The 16,724-nt window shown below is 32.1% G+C and overlaps 1 protein-coding gene and 1 pseudogene across 1 annotated transcript; both read right to left on the bottom strand.

Moving 5' to 3' along the window:
- Positions 1 to 3,941: 3,941 nt before the first annotated feature.
- Positions 3,942 to 7,895, bottom strand: LOC106780088 (annotated as a pseudogene).
- A 3,958-nt stretch (positions 7,896 to 11,853) lies between these two features.
- On the bottom strand, positions 11,854 to 15,044 carry LOC106780089. The gene is made up of 4 exons (XM_014668332.2): positions 14,654 to 15,044; positions 13,627 to 13,688; positions 13,398 to 13,502; positions 11,854 to 12,224 (listed from the first exon to the last, which is right to left on the bottom strand). Exons 1-4 carry the CDS (start codon positions 14,880 to 14,882, stop codon positions 12,087 to 12,089), a joined length of 534 nt encoding a protein of 177 aa, XP_014523818.1. The 5' UTR covers positions 14,883 to 15,044; the 3' UTR covers positions 11,854 to 12,086.
- Positions 15,045 to 16,724: the final 1,680 nt, after the last annotated feature.

Here is a 16,724-nt window from a genome sequence, read left to right as displayed (position 1 = left end):
TGGTCAGAGAATCGCGGCCTATTCCCCCTGCCACCTGTTGACATTCCCCATCAGTCAACCCCTGCATTAAATTGACAGGGGAATAGGCTGCGGTTGGTCAGAGAACCGCGGCCTATTCCCCTGTCATTAAATTTTTTTCTCTAACGTGGAGTCAAAGGGGTTGATTGACAGGGGTATATGCGGCGGTTATGTGGAGAACCACGGCATATAAGTTCAAGTTATTTACGAACGTGCCACCGCGCAACATTATGCTGCGGTTTCTGGTGAACCGTGACATAATGTGCGCTGTATAAACCCTTTTTTTTACTAGTGTTCTCATATTAAAAATATTATTACGGTCATTTTTTTATTATTGTTCCTCGTCATATGCTTTTGTAAGTTTGGAACAATTATTTCCACTATGAATTGTTTTGTTGTGTTGTTATTTCCTCTCTCCCTGGTGTATTGGAATGAAATTATTGATAAAAGTAAAATATAGTGATAAAATTTTAGTTATGGTATCGATAAAAATTAAACAAATTCATACCAAAAAAAAATATTACAATAATTAAATTATAAATTTAGTAGTTGTTAATTAAATAATTAATTTATATTGAAATTTTCGGGTGTTTACAACTAAATTAGTTCATGAGAGACGTAAAAAATAGTCATGACATGATATGCAATTATTAAACATATTTAAAGATTAAGTTGAAAATAATAAAATTAATTAAGGTCTAATATTTAATTAATATAAAATATTTATGAATAAATTTGTAATGTAAGAAATGTTAAAGGCTTATATGCAACATGAAATTTTTTTAATATTTAATAAGAAACACTCAATTTTTTACACAACTAGTCAGTTAACTGGTTTCATAATTTCACAATTTAAGTTATTAAACCCTAATTTTAACATTTTACAAACAAAATTGTACAATATAAGTATTATCATAAAAACCAATGTGTAAGATTTTGTTTTCACTCTAATGATTAAAGTAAAGATATACTAAAATAAGTAATCTTGTTTAAAAGTGAAGATTTTACATTATTCTCCTTATAAGAATTTGATCCTTGAAATCACTTGGTTGCAAAGTGTTGATGATACACTTCTTGCATCAATGTATCTTTCTTGTCTCCACTCTAAACCTATATCCTTGCTTTGAAGTCATTTAATTCTCTTACCCAATTATCATAAGAAATAAATTATATTTAAAGTTGTTTAATTCTCTAACTCAATGTTTAAAGTTTCATCACATGAAAACAGTCAAGATTAATTATGATAATGGGATACATGAAATATATTATGAATATTTGAAAGGGTGTGATGTAAATCAATTTAATAAGCGACGAAACCAATTCACATCTGATAAAGACCAATTCATTTGGGTAAAAGTTTACTAAATTTGAAAATTCTATCAATCCTAATTACAAGTGAAATTTTCAACAAACACATAATCCGTTCTTGAAATTTAATGGGTTTTCTTAATTTGTCATAATATTTTTTTTTTTTGCCTATCTTTAAATATTTTCATCCTTTTCTTGATTATCTTAATAATGTGAAATGCATTTTATATTATATCTAGACCTAAAATCAAGAAAATTCCATTGTCATACCAATATAATTTGATTCTAAATCTTCTATGTACATATTCACATGGAGTTATTAAGTAAACTCTAACAATATCAAATTGTCCCTACTTTTAGTGTATTTTAAGACAGAAGCTCTTAACAAGATTTTAAAGATTAGATAGTTTTTTTAGATTATCCATTTGCTTAAAGGTGATAAGTTAAATTAAGCCTGATTATAGTTTTAAGGATTTTTTATATATAAAATGATCCTAATTTTTAGAGATAAAATTAGGGTCTCTATTAAAAAAATGATATTATGTGTAAGGGTCTGAAAAATATAAGGTTATTGGGCCTTATGTGGAGGCAGCCAAGCCCATCAAATTAAGGGCAACATAGCCTTAGGGGGAGGGGGGACTTCCCAGCAAGTCAGAATCATTTCACTAAAAACCTCTCTCTCTCTCTCTAAAAAAAAACCGAGTTTCTCATTTTCTCTGCCTTCTTTCTAGCCTCCACCTTGATTCCGCCGTTGCATATTTGATTCAGAGGTGTTCTAGCATTCCCGGCGCAGAGAGCTTCAAAACGAATCGAACAGTTCTTCGTTTCATTGGGTAAGTCGTTTTTCCCTCTTTCTCCCACTGTTCTTGAGCTTAGGGCATGTAACTTTTGTGGTTGCATGTAGCTAGTGAAGTTATTCCTCATTTTTCTCTATCTGTTTTAGCTCTAAGAGTTATTCCTAATCACACCTTGGTGATACTTAGGGTTCTATTGAGTATCTGTGTGGTGCTAGTGAGCTGCCAAGGTTAAGGTCCTATTGTTTTGTTCAAATCTCCAGGTAAGGGGAGCTGGGGTTTTCATTCTTTGATTATATGAGTTAGAATATGCATGAGATAAGTTTCTATTTAATTTAGACATTTATGTATGTGTGCACTGTGTTATGTATGTATGTATTGTTTGCATTGAATTGTAGTTTTGGTGCAAGTTAAAAGCTTGTCATTACAAGAAATATTGAATTTATATACGGAAATTTATGTACGGATTTAAATCCGTATATAATGAAGATATTATATACGGAATTTATGTATGGACGTTAAAAATAACGTTATATACGGATATTATATACGGATTTTTATATATGGATTTTCCGTATATAAATTCTGTATATAAGGTTGGCGCGTGGTGGCGGGAAAGTTACCCAAGGATAGGATCCGTATATAAGCCGTATAATCCGTATGTAAGTAGAACCAAGTTTTATCTACAACCATTATAATAGATCTGGGAAATAATTATTTAGAAAAAATGTATTTCTGATTAAGTGGAAGGTGGATCTCATTTCTGAACCTCGAGCTTTCCTCTCTTTCTCGAACCCTATTTCTAGAGTTTCTTCTCTCTCGAACCATCTTGCATTCTCTTTCGAACCATCTTCGGTCTCAGTTCGTTGTGAGCTATCTTCGGTGTGGGTGTTGGTCTCTGAAGCCCTCTTTGGTTCTTCCTCGTCTCTCCCTCAAATTGGGACCTTCATCAATCGTAACCTAATGTGGTTGTTGGGTGCGGTATTGTAGTTGGGGCTGAGTAGCTTAATCTGGTAAGTAAACCTAACCTAATTCTTAGTAAATTTGGTTCTTCTCTGGCCATTCTTGTCATCAAGCGATTGTTGTCATCAATCATAGGCATTGCCCTTCATCATCTGGAACCACCATCTTCGTTCGTTGTGGTGTTCCCGTCGTGGTGTCGTTGTCGCTTTGTGGTAATCGTGTTGTTTGTCAACGCCGCCGTGATCTTCTAGTTGTAGAGGAACCCTAGGATTGTTGTTCTCGCACCCTGATTTTGTGTCCTTCATCAAACACTATTGTTGGGCGCAAGTGTTGACTTGGGTTCGGTGCTGAAAGAGTACATTCAACTCGTAAGTAAACCCTAATGGTGAGAAATCGATGAAATCCTTAAATACTGAGAATGGCGAACCCTAATCTTGTTGTTTATTTTTGTATTTGACACAATTGTGGTTCGGGTCACAAGCCATGGTTGGAGGGTTAGGAAGCATCCGTTGAGGCTACTGTGTGGCGGTTTAAGAAGATTCTTACTGGTATTAAGGACAGAGACATATACTGTTTGGAGTTTCGAAGGCCTTTAGTGAAGGAAAAAAAGGTGAGTGAGTTCCTTTGGACTAGTACAATTATGCTTTTCTTTGATTATGTGTTGTGTTGATCTGTATGGTTGTTTTTATTTTTCTTCAATTCACATGTTATTCATGGTTATCCTTTAATGTCTTGTGTTCTGAGTTTTGAATCATTGTTTCTTTGAGCTTGTTTGATTAATTTGTGTGAGAGTGAGGTGCATTGTGTTGTAAATAAGTCCTGAGTTGAGTGGCATTATATATTAATCATACAAATTTAAGTCAGACATATTATTCAGCAGATTTATATCACAAAATTTATAACCTACATTCACAATCAGTCTTCACCCATTTACTGGCATCACTACTTGTCTCATCTGATTCATCATCACTCATTTTCGTTGTCATCTTCTTCTCCTCAATGCATTTTGCCATGAATGATGTCTGAGAACAATTTTGGGTGTAAATTTTTTTGTGAAGCTTTGTCCTCAAAAGTTGTATATTTGATGACAGGTTAGAAATTAATCTAAGATCTCAGACCACTGTTTGTTTATAGTTCCAAAGGGTCACCTTCTCCATTCTTGACTCTCGAAGGGTATCTCTAAGGCTAGGCGTGGGAGCAAATCCACTTCTGAAAACAAATATTTTCTTTAGAAGAAAAGAAATAGATTTTTTCCCAATTGTTTTGCTTTCTATTATTTGCACATATGTCTTTGCATTTGTCAATTATCACACTCAATGTCTTCTCGATATGTTCTTCTTTATCATATGATTTACAACATAGCGCGTTACTGATTCTCCTATCAACCTCCAAGCTTGAACGGATGTTAAGAAATCTGTCCAGAGGAAGCTCAGAAATTTCCTTTTCCACCTTTGGTTTTCGTCTCAGGAGTTTGGTTAATTCCTTTTGTAGATTCCCAATTTGGTGAGGAGTGAAGTCTGCTATTTCCTCTGACGAGGATGGATGTTGTTGCATTGTTCTGTTAAATTCCTTTTCCACCTTTGTTCTGTTAATTTAGATTCAGAGGACCTTTTCTTTTCCCCCTGCCTAAGGAGCAAGTAGTGCAGAAGAAATGGCCACATGCGTGTTTTAGTGGGCTCTGTTTCAATATCAAGTATAGAGACCAAATAGGTTTTTCAATATCATTTTTTGACAACAAATTATCCCTTTTTGGAGGGCAATTTTATCTCAAAATGACAATGAAGGAACTTTTTGAAAAAACTCACTCACAAACAAAACATGTACCTTAATAATGTCGGCATAGTTCCAGATACTCATGATGCCCTGTCTAGCAGCCTCCTTTGATGACCATAGTGGCAATGCCAAATTTGGAGAATAGAAAAGGATACAGCCTGAGACTTTGGCAACACTCATTGTTGCAAGGTGAGCTGACCTAAAAGGCTCTGTAATTAAACTAACTAAACCATAATGAAATATTGTGGCCTGCACAACAAAATATACTTAAGATCTATCTATGTTTTGGAACATAAAATTGTAGCATTTCTTTTAAGATCTCATGTTGAGTAATATGGTTCAAGTAGTGTTTGTAAGTGGAGAACAAACTAGTTTCTAACCTCGACCCAAATTCTATGATGATATAAAGTATGTCTTGTTATCATGTCTTTAAGTCTATCGGCTACAAAGTGGTGTATACAGTTTATTTTGAGAAATTGAGTTAAGCATAATTACAAACATTAGTTATGCTAGATGAAATGAAAAAAAAAGTGGGTTTCGATGTATACTTTATATTACCTTCTTTATGAGGCTTAGATCAATCTCTTGTTAATATACCAATTGGTTTTGTTGTTAATGTGTTTGTAAGGTTTTAGTTTCTATCTGGTTAGCAGGGACCAATGTTGTATTAGTAAAGACCTATAGATCAAAATTACCGCTACTTTTATAGACGGATAGGGAAAACTGGTTATTCTAAACTTGTTTATCATTGGCATTTTAATAATTGATTACACTATTCTTTAGGTTTAGTTAAATCCTTTCAGGCAGCCTATAACTATTATTGCTTTGCTACTCGAATTGCTTTCTTTTTGGGATGTAAAACGTTACTCAGAATATCTTCATTCTTGAGTCAACAATATTGGCCGAAACCACAACCCTAATTGCATCAAAAGTAAACCATTGCTTTGTCTAATAGTAAATAACAATCAAAAGCTTTGCAAACATGTATCTTTAAACTAAGTTAAACCTTGTACTAGGTTATAGGCTTTCATCTCACCACCTTTTGATCTCACCTTTACTCATCATCAACCTCAATCTCTTCTACACATCACCTTTCGATATTAGTATAACTCACATATTTAGATATATTTCGATATTAGTAAAGAACTTGTTGATGAAATAAAGGTAGTAGCTGTCTGTTGTGATGCATTTTGGAACTGTAATTGAGAAATACTATATCTGTTCTTAAGAAGGGAAAGGAGAAGCAATAAAGGTTAATAGAATGCATGCGCATAAGTTATATACGGATATTTCCGTATATAACTTATATACAGATATTTCCGTATATAAATCCTACGAGGGTATTATATACGGATTTTTGACCGTATATAATTTGGATATAACCAACTATTATATACGGATTTTGGGCCTTATATACGGATTTGGGCTGTAGATAATGACGTTTTTTCGTGTAGTGATGTAACCTGTGAATGTGTGATTCTGAGACTGTGAAATTTGTGTAACTGTGGTGTGCTGATTATCATGTGGCTGAGATAAGTTGTTGGCTGAAATTGATTTTTGTTGGAAAGGTTTGGAGTAAGGATCCTGTATTAGCAATGATATGGGTAGTAAGTAGGTGCATATGTACTATCTTAGGTTATTGTGAGAGGAAGTGAGGCATTGAGATTGGGCAATTGGAGTCTAGAACACCATAGGACATTTTGGATGACTTAGATAAATCAATTGTGACTTGTTGAGAGTACTTTTTTGGTAGGATAGAGGAATCTTAAAAACCTGAGTTGGCACATCCCTGATCATAGAGCAGCCTTGGTTTGATCCAGTCAATTGTGACTGGTCATATGTGTTGGCATCGACGGTGAGTCTGATGCGTCCAGACATTGGATTCTTCTTCGATGACCAATTGGACTAGTAAGGAGTGTTTGAGGTGGAAATCATGCGTTAGCCTTGTTAGATAAGTAAACAGTTACTAGGGTACTGTTTTAGGTCTTTTGAGAGAAACTGAGGTAGTAAATTTGAGCATAGGTGGTCTTAAGTGCAATTGGGAAGTTTGGCTAGCTTGGATGAGTCAATTAGAATTGGTTAGGGTCATAAAACTGAGTAAAGTCATGTTCAAAATGGTAGAATTGAAATTGGGTTCTTGGGTTAATGAAATCGGAGTTTTAAGTTAAAAGTTGGGTATTGGTCACTTTAAAATCATGTTAATAATGTTTATAATCAAATAGACAATTTTAATTAGGCTTATATTACGATCTAGGATCATTAGAAGTTAAGGAAGAGGTCTAGAACGAGTTTTGGGATGTTGAGTGCTTGAAATTTGCAGAATTTCGTTCTGTAGATTATGCGAATTTTAGCCCAAGAAAATTCGCTCAGCGCATCAATGGTAGTGGGCTGTAAAAATTTTTGTTGTCAAGCCTTGCCTCCCCCGTTACGAAAATTCGCTCAGTGCACCAAGGGTGGTGTGTTGTGTGAATTTTTGATGTCTTGCCTTGCACCCTGGTGCGCTGTGTGACCTGGTTTAGTGAGTTTCACACTTTTCGTCATCTGTTTGAGTTGTTTGATGTTGTTTGACTGCCAAGGTGTATATATGTCTATATAACTGATTTGGGTGGCTTGATTGTTCAACATGATTAAGGGTATGATGTACTATGTTGTGAATTATAGTTTGAAAGTATGTATGTACAAAGTATGTGATTTATGTAAGTGTAACAAAGTGGTGGTTGGTGTAAGTGTAACAAGTATGGTTCATGGACGTAATTCCATGATCCTCAAGGAGAGGATACATGGTGGTGCCCTTGTAGTGTTAGAATGGTTGCATGGAAGCTCAGTCTTGAGGGTTTTCCTGAAACTAAAATGATCAATCATTCTCAAGTAGAGAGGATTGAATCATGTGGTGAGTAGTAGCAGGAAGTCCTAGTCTTGGAGGCTTCAAGTATGCTCTAGGACGCAGAACAAACTAACCTCATGAGTGTGGTAGGGTGGAACCCATTGGCAACGACTTTGCAATGCAGTAGAGACCACCACGAGTGCATAACCCGCCATAGCTCGACAATCATTCTAGTCCGAACGAGTCAGTTTAAAGTGGAACAAGTCATGTTATGTGATCCTGTATATTTGAATGAACTTTGCATGTTGTGTGTGACTGTATAACATGTTTTTTATACCTAGCTCACCCTTGCTTGTTTGTGTTGCTTGTGTATGTTTCCTTTTGCGATGATCATCCACTTGGATGTGAGAAGATGTTGATGAGGTTTCTTTGGAGTCAGCTTTGGAAGGAGATGGCAATGCTGCAGTCAAGTCTTCTAAGCTTCACTTCTCTGAGCCTATGTTATTTTGAAGAACTTTAGTGTGTCTAAAGTTTAAATTCCTTGTATTTTGAAGGGATAAACTATAGTACTCTAGTTTAAATTCAGATGTTGTTTCAAGGATGTTGTTCCAGTATTATATTTGATGACGTCTTTATATTATATATCCTTATCTGCATCCTAATAATTTTTTTTATATATAATTTAGATAATTTTTCCAAAGAAAGTTGGATGTTAAAGATAGAAAGTGAGTATATTTTGTTAATTTGTCTACTATTACCTCTATTGCATTGTAACCATATATATTTTTTTGGTAAACCTGACACAAAATTCTGCATATATTTTTTTCATTTCCCTTCTAGAATATTTAAAGACTTTAGTTTACCATAAGATTTCTTATTTTCTACTTTGTTTTTCAACACACTAAAACTACTAACAAACTCTATCATTAATTTCTTCATCCTAGACTACTAAAACATATTTTTTCATGATTTTGACATCTCAATAAATACTTAAGCTACTCTCATTAGTTTTCTCCCATATTAATTTTTTCAAATGTTACAAATAAACAAATTTTATCTATAATGAATTTGAAATTCAAATTCCTTTCTTTTTATTCTTCATGTCAATTATTTTTTCTTGCAGAGACTTTTAATCCATTTTCTAAAAGCTCAATTGAGATCTTTTAACATCTTTAAATAAAGAATAAAGATATTTGACAATATTTTAATATTATTTATGTTATTCTTTTATTGATTCAAAATTATTTTACAATCAATAATAATAATTATAAAAGGACTAATCACATAATAACACATAATAACACGTAAATGATCATGTTGTCAAAGTATCATTATCCTTAAATAAAAGTCATTGTATTTTACTAATGATTATATGAGATATTTTGTGTTTTTAATTTCGATAGAAAACAAAATCCAAAACTCAACTGCTGAAAATCATTCATGTTATCAAATTTGTACCTATAAAATCAATAACTCATTCTTACCTGAATACTTGATTAGGATGAAAAAGTAGAGTTCTGAATAGGAAAGGTTGAAAAGCATGATAACTATTTGAGTGAGATGATAACTTTTTGTTAGAAAATAAGCCATTGTTGGGTGGTACTTTCTTCTCCATTTATGAGCTTGCCTGTTTATTATTGTGAAGCAACTAAATGAGACGCTCAAAATAACTGATCATGGCGCTACAATTTCTTAATGAAAAAGCTGGGTCACATCAGAATCGTATGGACAGTTTTATGGTGCTACAATATCTACACATCACGCATGACCATTTTTTAGAGTAATTTCAATTAATTTCGGCACAATCCTTAAACTTTGGATATTTTGCTGATGAATTTAAACTATCATACAAAGTTTTATGGTGATAAAAAAATTGTTGATAATTGTACACATTCGGGATATTATAAAATATTTTTAAAATATTTATAGTTAAAATTTTATAATATAATAATATATTATCATGTTATATCTTTAATATATTATTAAATATTTTATTATATTTTCGGTTAATATTTTATGATATAATAATTTATTATTGTATTTTGTTATATTATTTAATATCTTTTTATATAATACTTTTAGTTAGGGTGGATTCAAGTCGACTTTAGATTAAATTAATTCAGTTTGATTTTTGGTATATCTAATTCAACTTGTTTCTTAGTTTAAAATGACGTGACTTGATTTTTGCTTTGGATTGATTTGATTTGACTTTTATCCTAATCGATTAGGCTCAACCTTCGACCTAAGTCAACTTGATTCATTCTTCGGTTTGACAACACAATTCAACATTCAACCTAGGCTAACTCGGTTCGACCCTTAGTCCGAACTAACTTTGCTCGATCTTTAACTTTGGCTAACTCGACTCGACCTTCAACTTGAACCGACTCAACCTTCGATTTATGCCAAATTGGCTCGACCTTCAGTTTATGCCAAATCAGTTTGACCTTCAATTTATGCCAAATTGGCTCCACTTTCGACTTGTGCTAACTTGGCTTGGCTTACAATTCGATTAACGTGACTCAACATTTTGCTTAGGCCAATTAATCTCAAACTTCAGCCAAGACCAACTCTGCTCGACTTTCGACTAATGCCAAATTAGCTTAACCTTTGGTTTAGGCCAAACCGGCTCGACTTCCAGTTTATGCCAAATTGACCTGACCTTTAGTTTATATCAAATCAATTCGACCTTCGATTTATGCCAAATTGGCTTGACTTTTGACCTATGCTGACTTAACTCAACTTATAGTCCAATAATCCCAACTCGACATTGTACATGAACTGGTCCAACTTGACCTTTGACTTAGGTCAATTAATCTCGAACTTTAGCTAATGTCAAATTAATTTTGACTTTTAACCTAAATCGATTCGAGTGACCCTTCAACTCAAGTTAATTCTACCGAGCCTTAAACCCAAGTTGACTCAACTAAGTCTTCAGCTGACTCGACTCATAAATGGAGTGAAAATAAATAAAATTTTAAATTTCTTATACTTTTGAAAATATTTAAAATTCTTCTATTTTATTTATTTAAAATATCTTTCAAAATTCCTTATATTTAATTTTTTTCCTAATTAATTTAACCAAACAAGTCATTTTAATGTAAAGAATTTTAAATTTTTAAATAAGTAAATTACTTTATCCAAACGAATCATAAATATTCTAAGGACATTACATATAAAATGTGACTGTGTATAATCAAAATTAACAAATAAATTTATATTCACAACTATCTGAATTCATTTTGGTATTGATGGTAGATACTTAAATTAGGGATTTGAATATAAATATAGATAATACTTAAGACTTTAAATGTAAAAAGAAGTACATACACATCCACTTGGTGTCATCTTAAATTACAAAAGTTTGATACTATAGTTTTAAAATTATGCAAATATGAATAAAATGTATATCTTTTTATGTAGAATTTTTTACAATATCGTATTTATTTTATTATAATTTTAAATTTTCGTAAAACAAATATTAGATTTAGGTACAGGGACATGTTCTGTTAAATGTGAATCAAGCACAAATTTTATGTTTGTCAAGATTAACAACGAACACTAAAACAAATATAGATATGTTATCATTCCTCTTCAACCATACAAAACTTGTTTATCAAGTAATTATTAATCATGTTTATCTTTTATCGCCAAATTTATAACCAAAACTAAATTACTTTAATAATTTCTTAAAAGAAATTTATGTTTCTAATGTGTTATTTTAAGAACTCCTTTTAATTTTTTCATCACTTAAAAACTATTTATCACCATACACATAATTATTAAAATAATTATATAATTTATATTCAACAGTTAATTATACTACCCAAAGCAATATTTATTTAATTTAACCAATTTATTCTATATTATTCACAAATAAAAAATTAAAAGTATATTAAAAAATTTCTATGATATATTTTAATTCTAATTTTAATTATTTATTTTTTAAATTTTTTCTTCCCCTCCTTTTTTAATTGTTTTGCAAAAAATAATATTAAATTAAACTTGAATACAGTCTCCGAGGAAATTAATTCCCAATTGCGCCTATAAGTATATTTTTCCATGAACGTATTGTAAGTTCAAAACAATTTATAACTATTTTTTTTTTCCTCGGCCTCAGATAACTATTGAAAGAAACAACATTTCCCCAGAAAATTTAAGCAAATCCAAACACGCTTGAACCAAAAAAACATGCATATTCACCAAAAAAGAAGAAAACTAACATCCATGCAGTGGAAACTGTTTGCAATGACTGTGCTAAAGACATTATGATCTAGAAATGGAAAATGTCATTCACATAAATGTTGACAATCCATCTATCAAATTTAAAACTCAACAGAAAATTACTTACACTGAAGATATGTATATGCAGAATTTTAGAGCTTCACAATACTTTAACTCTGATGCTGCTACTTGTATTTTTCCATTATCTTTCTAGCTTCTTCCACTGGATCATCCATAGGAGTGGAGGTAGTTTCTTGGTTCCCTCTAGGTCCTTGATCTTTATTGAATGCTAGATATGCAAAGTATGAAAGTCCTATAGTGGCCTATCAAAAAAGTAATTCACTTGTATTAAACACAGCATATAGCACTCAAATCTAAAGCTTATAACCATCGCAAAAATTTAGGATACATTCAGAGTTTTTATTTTTGTGAAAACACATTCAGCTTAAGAGACCATTTCAAGGGGAACAATCATCCCTTTTTCTTTGGTATGGCTTGTGTTTAATTGTCAAAACTGCTAGCCATAAACAATATAACATAGACTTTTGATACCATCATAAGAGAACCATATACTCAACCAAAATGGTGAATGATGGTGTACTGATGACAACATTTTTTTTTTTCTGGAGGACAAGACAAGAAAAATAAAACCTCAATTTGCCACTTGTATGGCATGGCTGAATAATGCAAGCTGCACAAATTGATAGATATCATTTTATCCGGAAACATATGTAGCTGTTCAAAATTGCACATGCAACTACATGATTTCGGCTGCTTACTATTTAAACATTTTTTTCAATAATTATTTATAGCTAGCTACCTGTGTATGGATAAGAATTGTTGAAAGTATAGTGACAAAATAGGTCATTAATTGTTGACTCCTATGCCAAAACTTGAGGGAGATTATTGAAGATAGGACTTAAAAAGATAACACATTGAAGATTGATTATCACTTTGACAAAAGGGAAGTGATGTCCGGGAAATATTTTCTAGCTTTGTCATTTTTTTGTTTTTTCAGCTGGCTTCATGATCACTAAGTCTCTCAATTTTTTATTTTACTTTTGTGTTGATGGCATTTGTAGCAAGCTTATTATACATATGCTCTAATTTGAGGTAGATTGTAAGAAATATAATTTAATTAGGTTAGACTATGATCTGATTACATTTCATAGGAAGATGTAATATTATTAAATAGGGAAATCTCATAGTAGTACCATCCTTTCTTACAGTTTTGTCAGTGATCCTTTCATCATAATTGATAGCCTCACCCAAAATTCTTAGACTATAAAACATGATTTTGGTAATGCTGAACCATGGAATTGATATTGAGAAGTCTCAGTCTGTTTGTTTATGAATATTTAAGCAGCCGTAGTAAGCAAAAATTGACTTCACCAACATGCATGAGCATGACAACTGATTTCATGCTAAGAATCTGAATTATAAAATAAAATAATAATCCTCAGTTTTAATTCGATGAGGTAAATGAGATGACTTACCAATATAAAGAAAGCCGTAGAGAGGAATGCCTTGAGTACAAAAAGTGTAACACTCAGAGCCACAATTGTTACTGAAATCCTAGCTATTGGCCTTGGAACAGAATTCTAGCATCAGATTAGAGAAGAAAATAAAAGAGAAACATAAAAATCAGTATTTTTAACAAATTTGAGAGAATGGCTTGAATATATATAACAGTAATGTGATGTTTGAAGGAAAATTCTGACTTACAGGAACCAGATTAGTCCCTGCCTCAATTCCATCCCTTCCAACTCTCCATGCATTCTGCAGAACTATTTCATAATCACAGTAACAATTGAAACAAAAGAGAAATGATCAGACTTCTTAGAAGAAAGTAGGCAAAATAAATTGACCAGAATTGAAACAAAACAGCCCAGCCAAAGGTCAATATTAGCCATTCAAAAGGGCAAAATAACAAGATACTCTAGACATGGAACAATTAGTAACAAAATGTTGTTTTCCTTTCAATAAAGATGACACATTAGTTGTTCATCAACTTAAGAACATTTTCCAGCATCATGTTGAGACCTCATGAAATTACAAAAGGGCATGCAATTACCAGGTTTAATCAATAACAGTTGCTATCATAAAAGGATCATGTCATCCACTTAGTCACATATGTAGGAAAACTATGTGAAAAATCTCAGCAATAAGTTCTGGATTTTGAGCTACACCACTTTAGGGAAATTTGACATGTCATACACATGCCACGGAGCAATGCATCCTTTCAAAAAACCACAATGCTGTTATAAGGTAACCAGCTTTCTATATCCCAAAATCACCAATATCTTGAGATTTGATAGTTTGGTGTCATTTAAGCCCAATAACACTTTTTTATTGTTATGCATATGCTTGACAGTGGAAGATAAAGTATAACATCCTAGATGAAATTTAAACCAAAACATCTATTTGTTGTTAAAATAGCTGCAAACGAACAAAATAATCTGAAATTGATAGATGCTACTCAAATTTTAACCACAAATTGCCAAAACAGGGAAAAAATCATACGCATTATCAAACTCATTTAGTATGTCATTTGACTAAACAATTATCTCATTTTCAATATTTCTAAGTTCAACAATAAGACATTCTTCACTGACATGACATCCAATAATCATCTCTCTATTCACGAAACTTTCTGCTAACAACAAAACCCCTAAACCGAACTTAAAAATCACCATCGTTCACCTTTTCTAAACATATCCAAAATAATTCAATAAAAAACAATGGGGCCAACCTTTAAGAAAATTTGATTGTGCTGCAAAAACTACAAAAGTGGGACGAGGCTTCTGAGTTCTTGAACTCTTGAAATGAGTGATTGAGTGGAAAGGTTGCTTCTTTAACCTCAAAAGGGGATTGCGTAACTGAAACTGGTGATGGGTAGGAACCAAGGTTTGGTTTTGGCGGCAATTCGGAAAACCAGAAGTCACAGAACAAAAATTGCGAACAAAAGAGGAAGCAGACATTTTATTCACTCTCAAATATATTAACTGTGAAAAAATTAAATACTTAAATTGGTTTCAATAATAATAATAATAAAAAAAAGTTGTGGTTTGTTTCAGGTAGACATTGTGGAAGAAGGAGGAGTCAGTGCAAATTGAAATGAGATTTTGCAACAAAGTAGAAGAAAGAAAACGGTGGCGTTGGTCCTTTTGTTCTCAGCCTCACAAAATTGGGCCCATAAGGTAGTCTTGAAGCCCAAACATTTGCCTACTTTTCTTGTGTGAATCAAAACTGAAAATATATATATACTCACATTTAAAAATCATAAATAAATATAAAAGAAATTATCCTTATACTCACATTTCTTTAAATTATTAATACACGTTTATATTTGCTAAACCTTTAAGAAAATAATAATCACATCTTATAGCTTTTAAAAGGTGTTTACCTTTCATCTTCATTATTTTATTTTAAAATAAAATATTAATTAAAAATTAAATAGAAGTCAATAAAATATAAACATTACACATCTTCATAAAAATTATAGTATTTTATTATTATTATTATTATTTATTAAATTATCTAATATATTGTGATTTAGTTATAAATTGTCTTACATAAAGTTAGATATCTTATATTATTATATATCTTATATTTATATTTTATGTTATGTTGTTTATATTTTGGACTTAGTTTATATTTTCTTCATTATAAATAAAGTATTCAATGTATATTTTTGGTTTAAACTCTTTCTTGGTCCTAATATTTGTATAAAAATCTCAGTTCGGTCCTTATGTTTTCAACTGTCTCAATTGGTTTTTTTTTTTTTGTAAAAATGAACACATTTACCCCAACTGTTAACTGGTTTCAAACGACATTAAATTAAGCTGAGTTGTATTTTATCTTTTATCCACGTGGCATTGTGCACTAAAATTGAACGACTCTTGTGTTTTATCCAGGTGGACGACCAAGCCCTAACATTTAAGGGCATCCCCTCTCATCCAAGCTATATTTTCGTGTTGGGGAAGAAGAGGTTTTTCTTTCGTCTTGGGGAAGAAGAGGTCGTCAAGCAGTGTGGTGTTGAGGTGTTGGTAAGGATATGTCTCATTCATCAACCTCTTGTAAATGTTTGGGTTCAGCCATGCAACACAGCAATCAGAGTCTTAGGAGGTTGGGTGCAAAACCAACATGCTTCTGTGGTCAGAATGCAGTGTTCCGTATTGCGAGAAACCCTAAAAATAAGGGGAAAAAATTTTGGGGTTACCCTAACTTCAAGGTGAGTTTTAAATAAGCATAAATCTTTGTCTATTTATTTGGGTTTTCACGAAGGAGTGTATGTTCTTGTTGAACATGGTGGGAGTGAAGAATTGGTTGGCTGCAACTTCTTTCAATGGTGCATTAAAGAAGGAAATGAAGGAGTGGTAAAAGAAAGGAGTGGTAGTGTAAGAAATGAAGAAGTGGATGTGATGAGCATGGAACACAGTGTGTTGCAGATGGAAGAAACATATGGTGAAAAGATCATAATGGCTTTTAAAGAGAAAAGTTTAGTTAAGTTGGAAAAGTGGTTGAAATTCTTTGTGGGGATGTTCTTTGTGATATTTTTTTTGAATGTAATTGTATTAGCAATGTTGTTGAAACTTGGCTGAAACTTGTATTAGCAATGTTATTTAATTTCAGTAATGAAACTTGGCTTTTATGTAATGTGTCTTTTTATTTATGAAGGTTAGTGATTACAGTGATAATGTGTCTGATTTAATTTGTTTTAATTATATTGGTAATTTAAGTGGAATACAAACATGATAAAGCAATGAGTAATAAAGATCATAACTGATAACGAAATTAGGCAATAATCACTTTGTCATAAC

The sequence above is a fragment of the Vigna radiata genome, unplaced genomic scaffold (assembly GCF_000741045.1).
Source record: "Vigna radiata var. radiata cultivar VC1973A unplaced genomic scaffold, Vradiata_ver6 scaffold_382, whole genome shotgun sequence".
Classification (NCBI taxonomy): domain Eukaryota; kingdom Viridiplantae; phylum Streptophyta; class Magnoliopsida; order Fabales; family Fabaceae; genus Vigna; species Vigna radiata.
This window is presented reverse-complemented; position numbering and strand designations above follow the sequence as displayed.

Bases quoted from the DNA above. Each gene is read 5' to 3' on its own strand.
- LOC106780089 (XM_014668332.2), bottom strand. From the start codon at position 14,882: ATGTCTGCTTCCTCTTTTGTTCGCAATTTTTGTTCTGTGACTTCTGGT. The intron at 13,689-14,653 runs GTTGGCCCCATT...ATTATGAAATAG, and splicing joins ACAATCAAATTTTCTTAAAG to TTCTGCAGAATGCATGGAGA. The intron at 12,225-13,397 runs GTAAGTCATCTC...CTTTTTTGATAG, and splicing joins CTACGGCTTTCTTTATATTG to GCCACTATAGGACTTTCATA.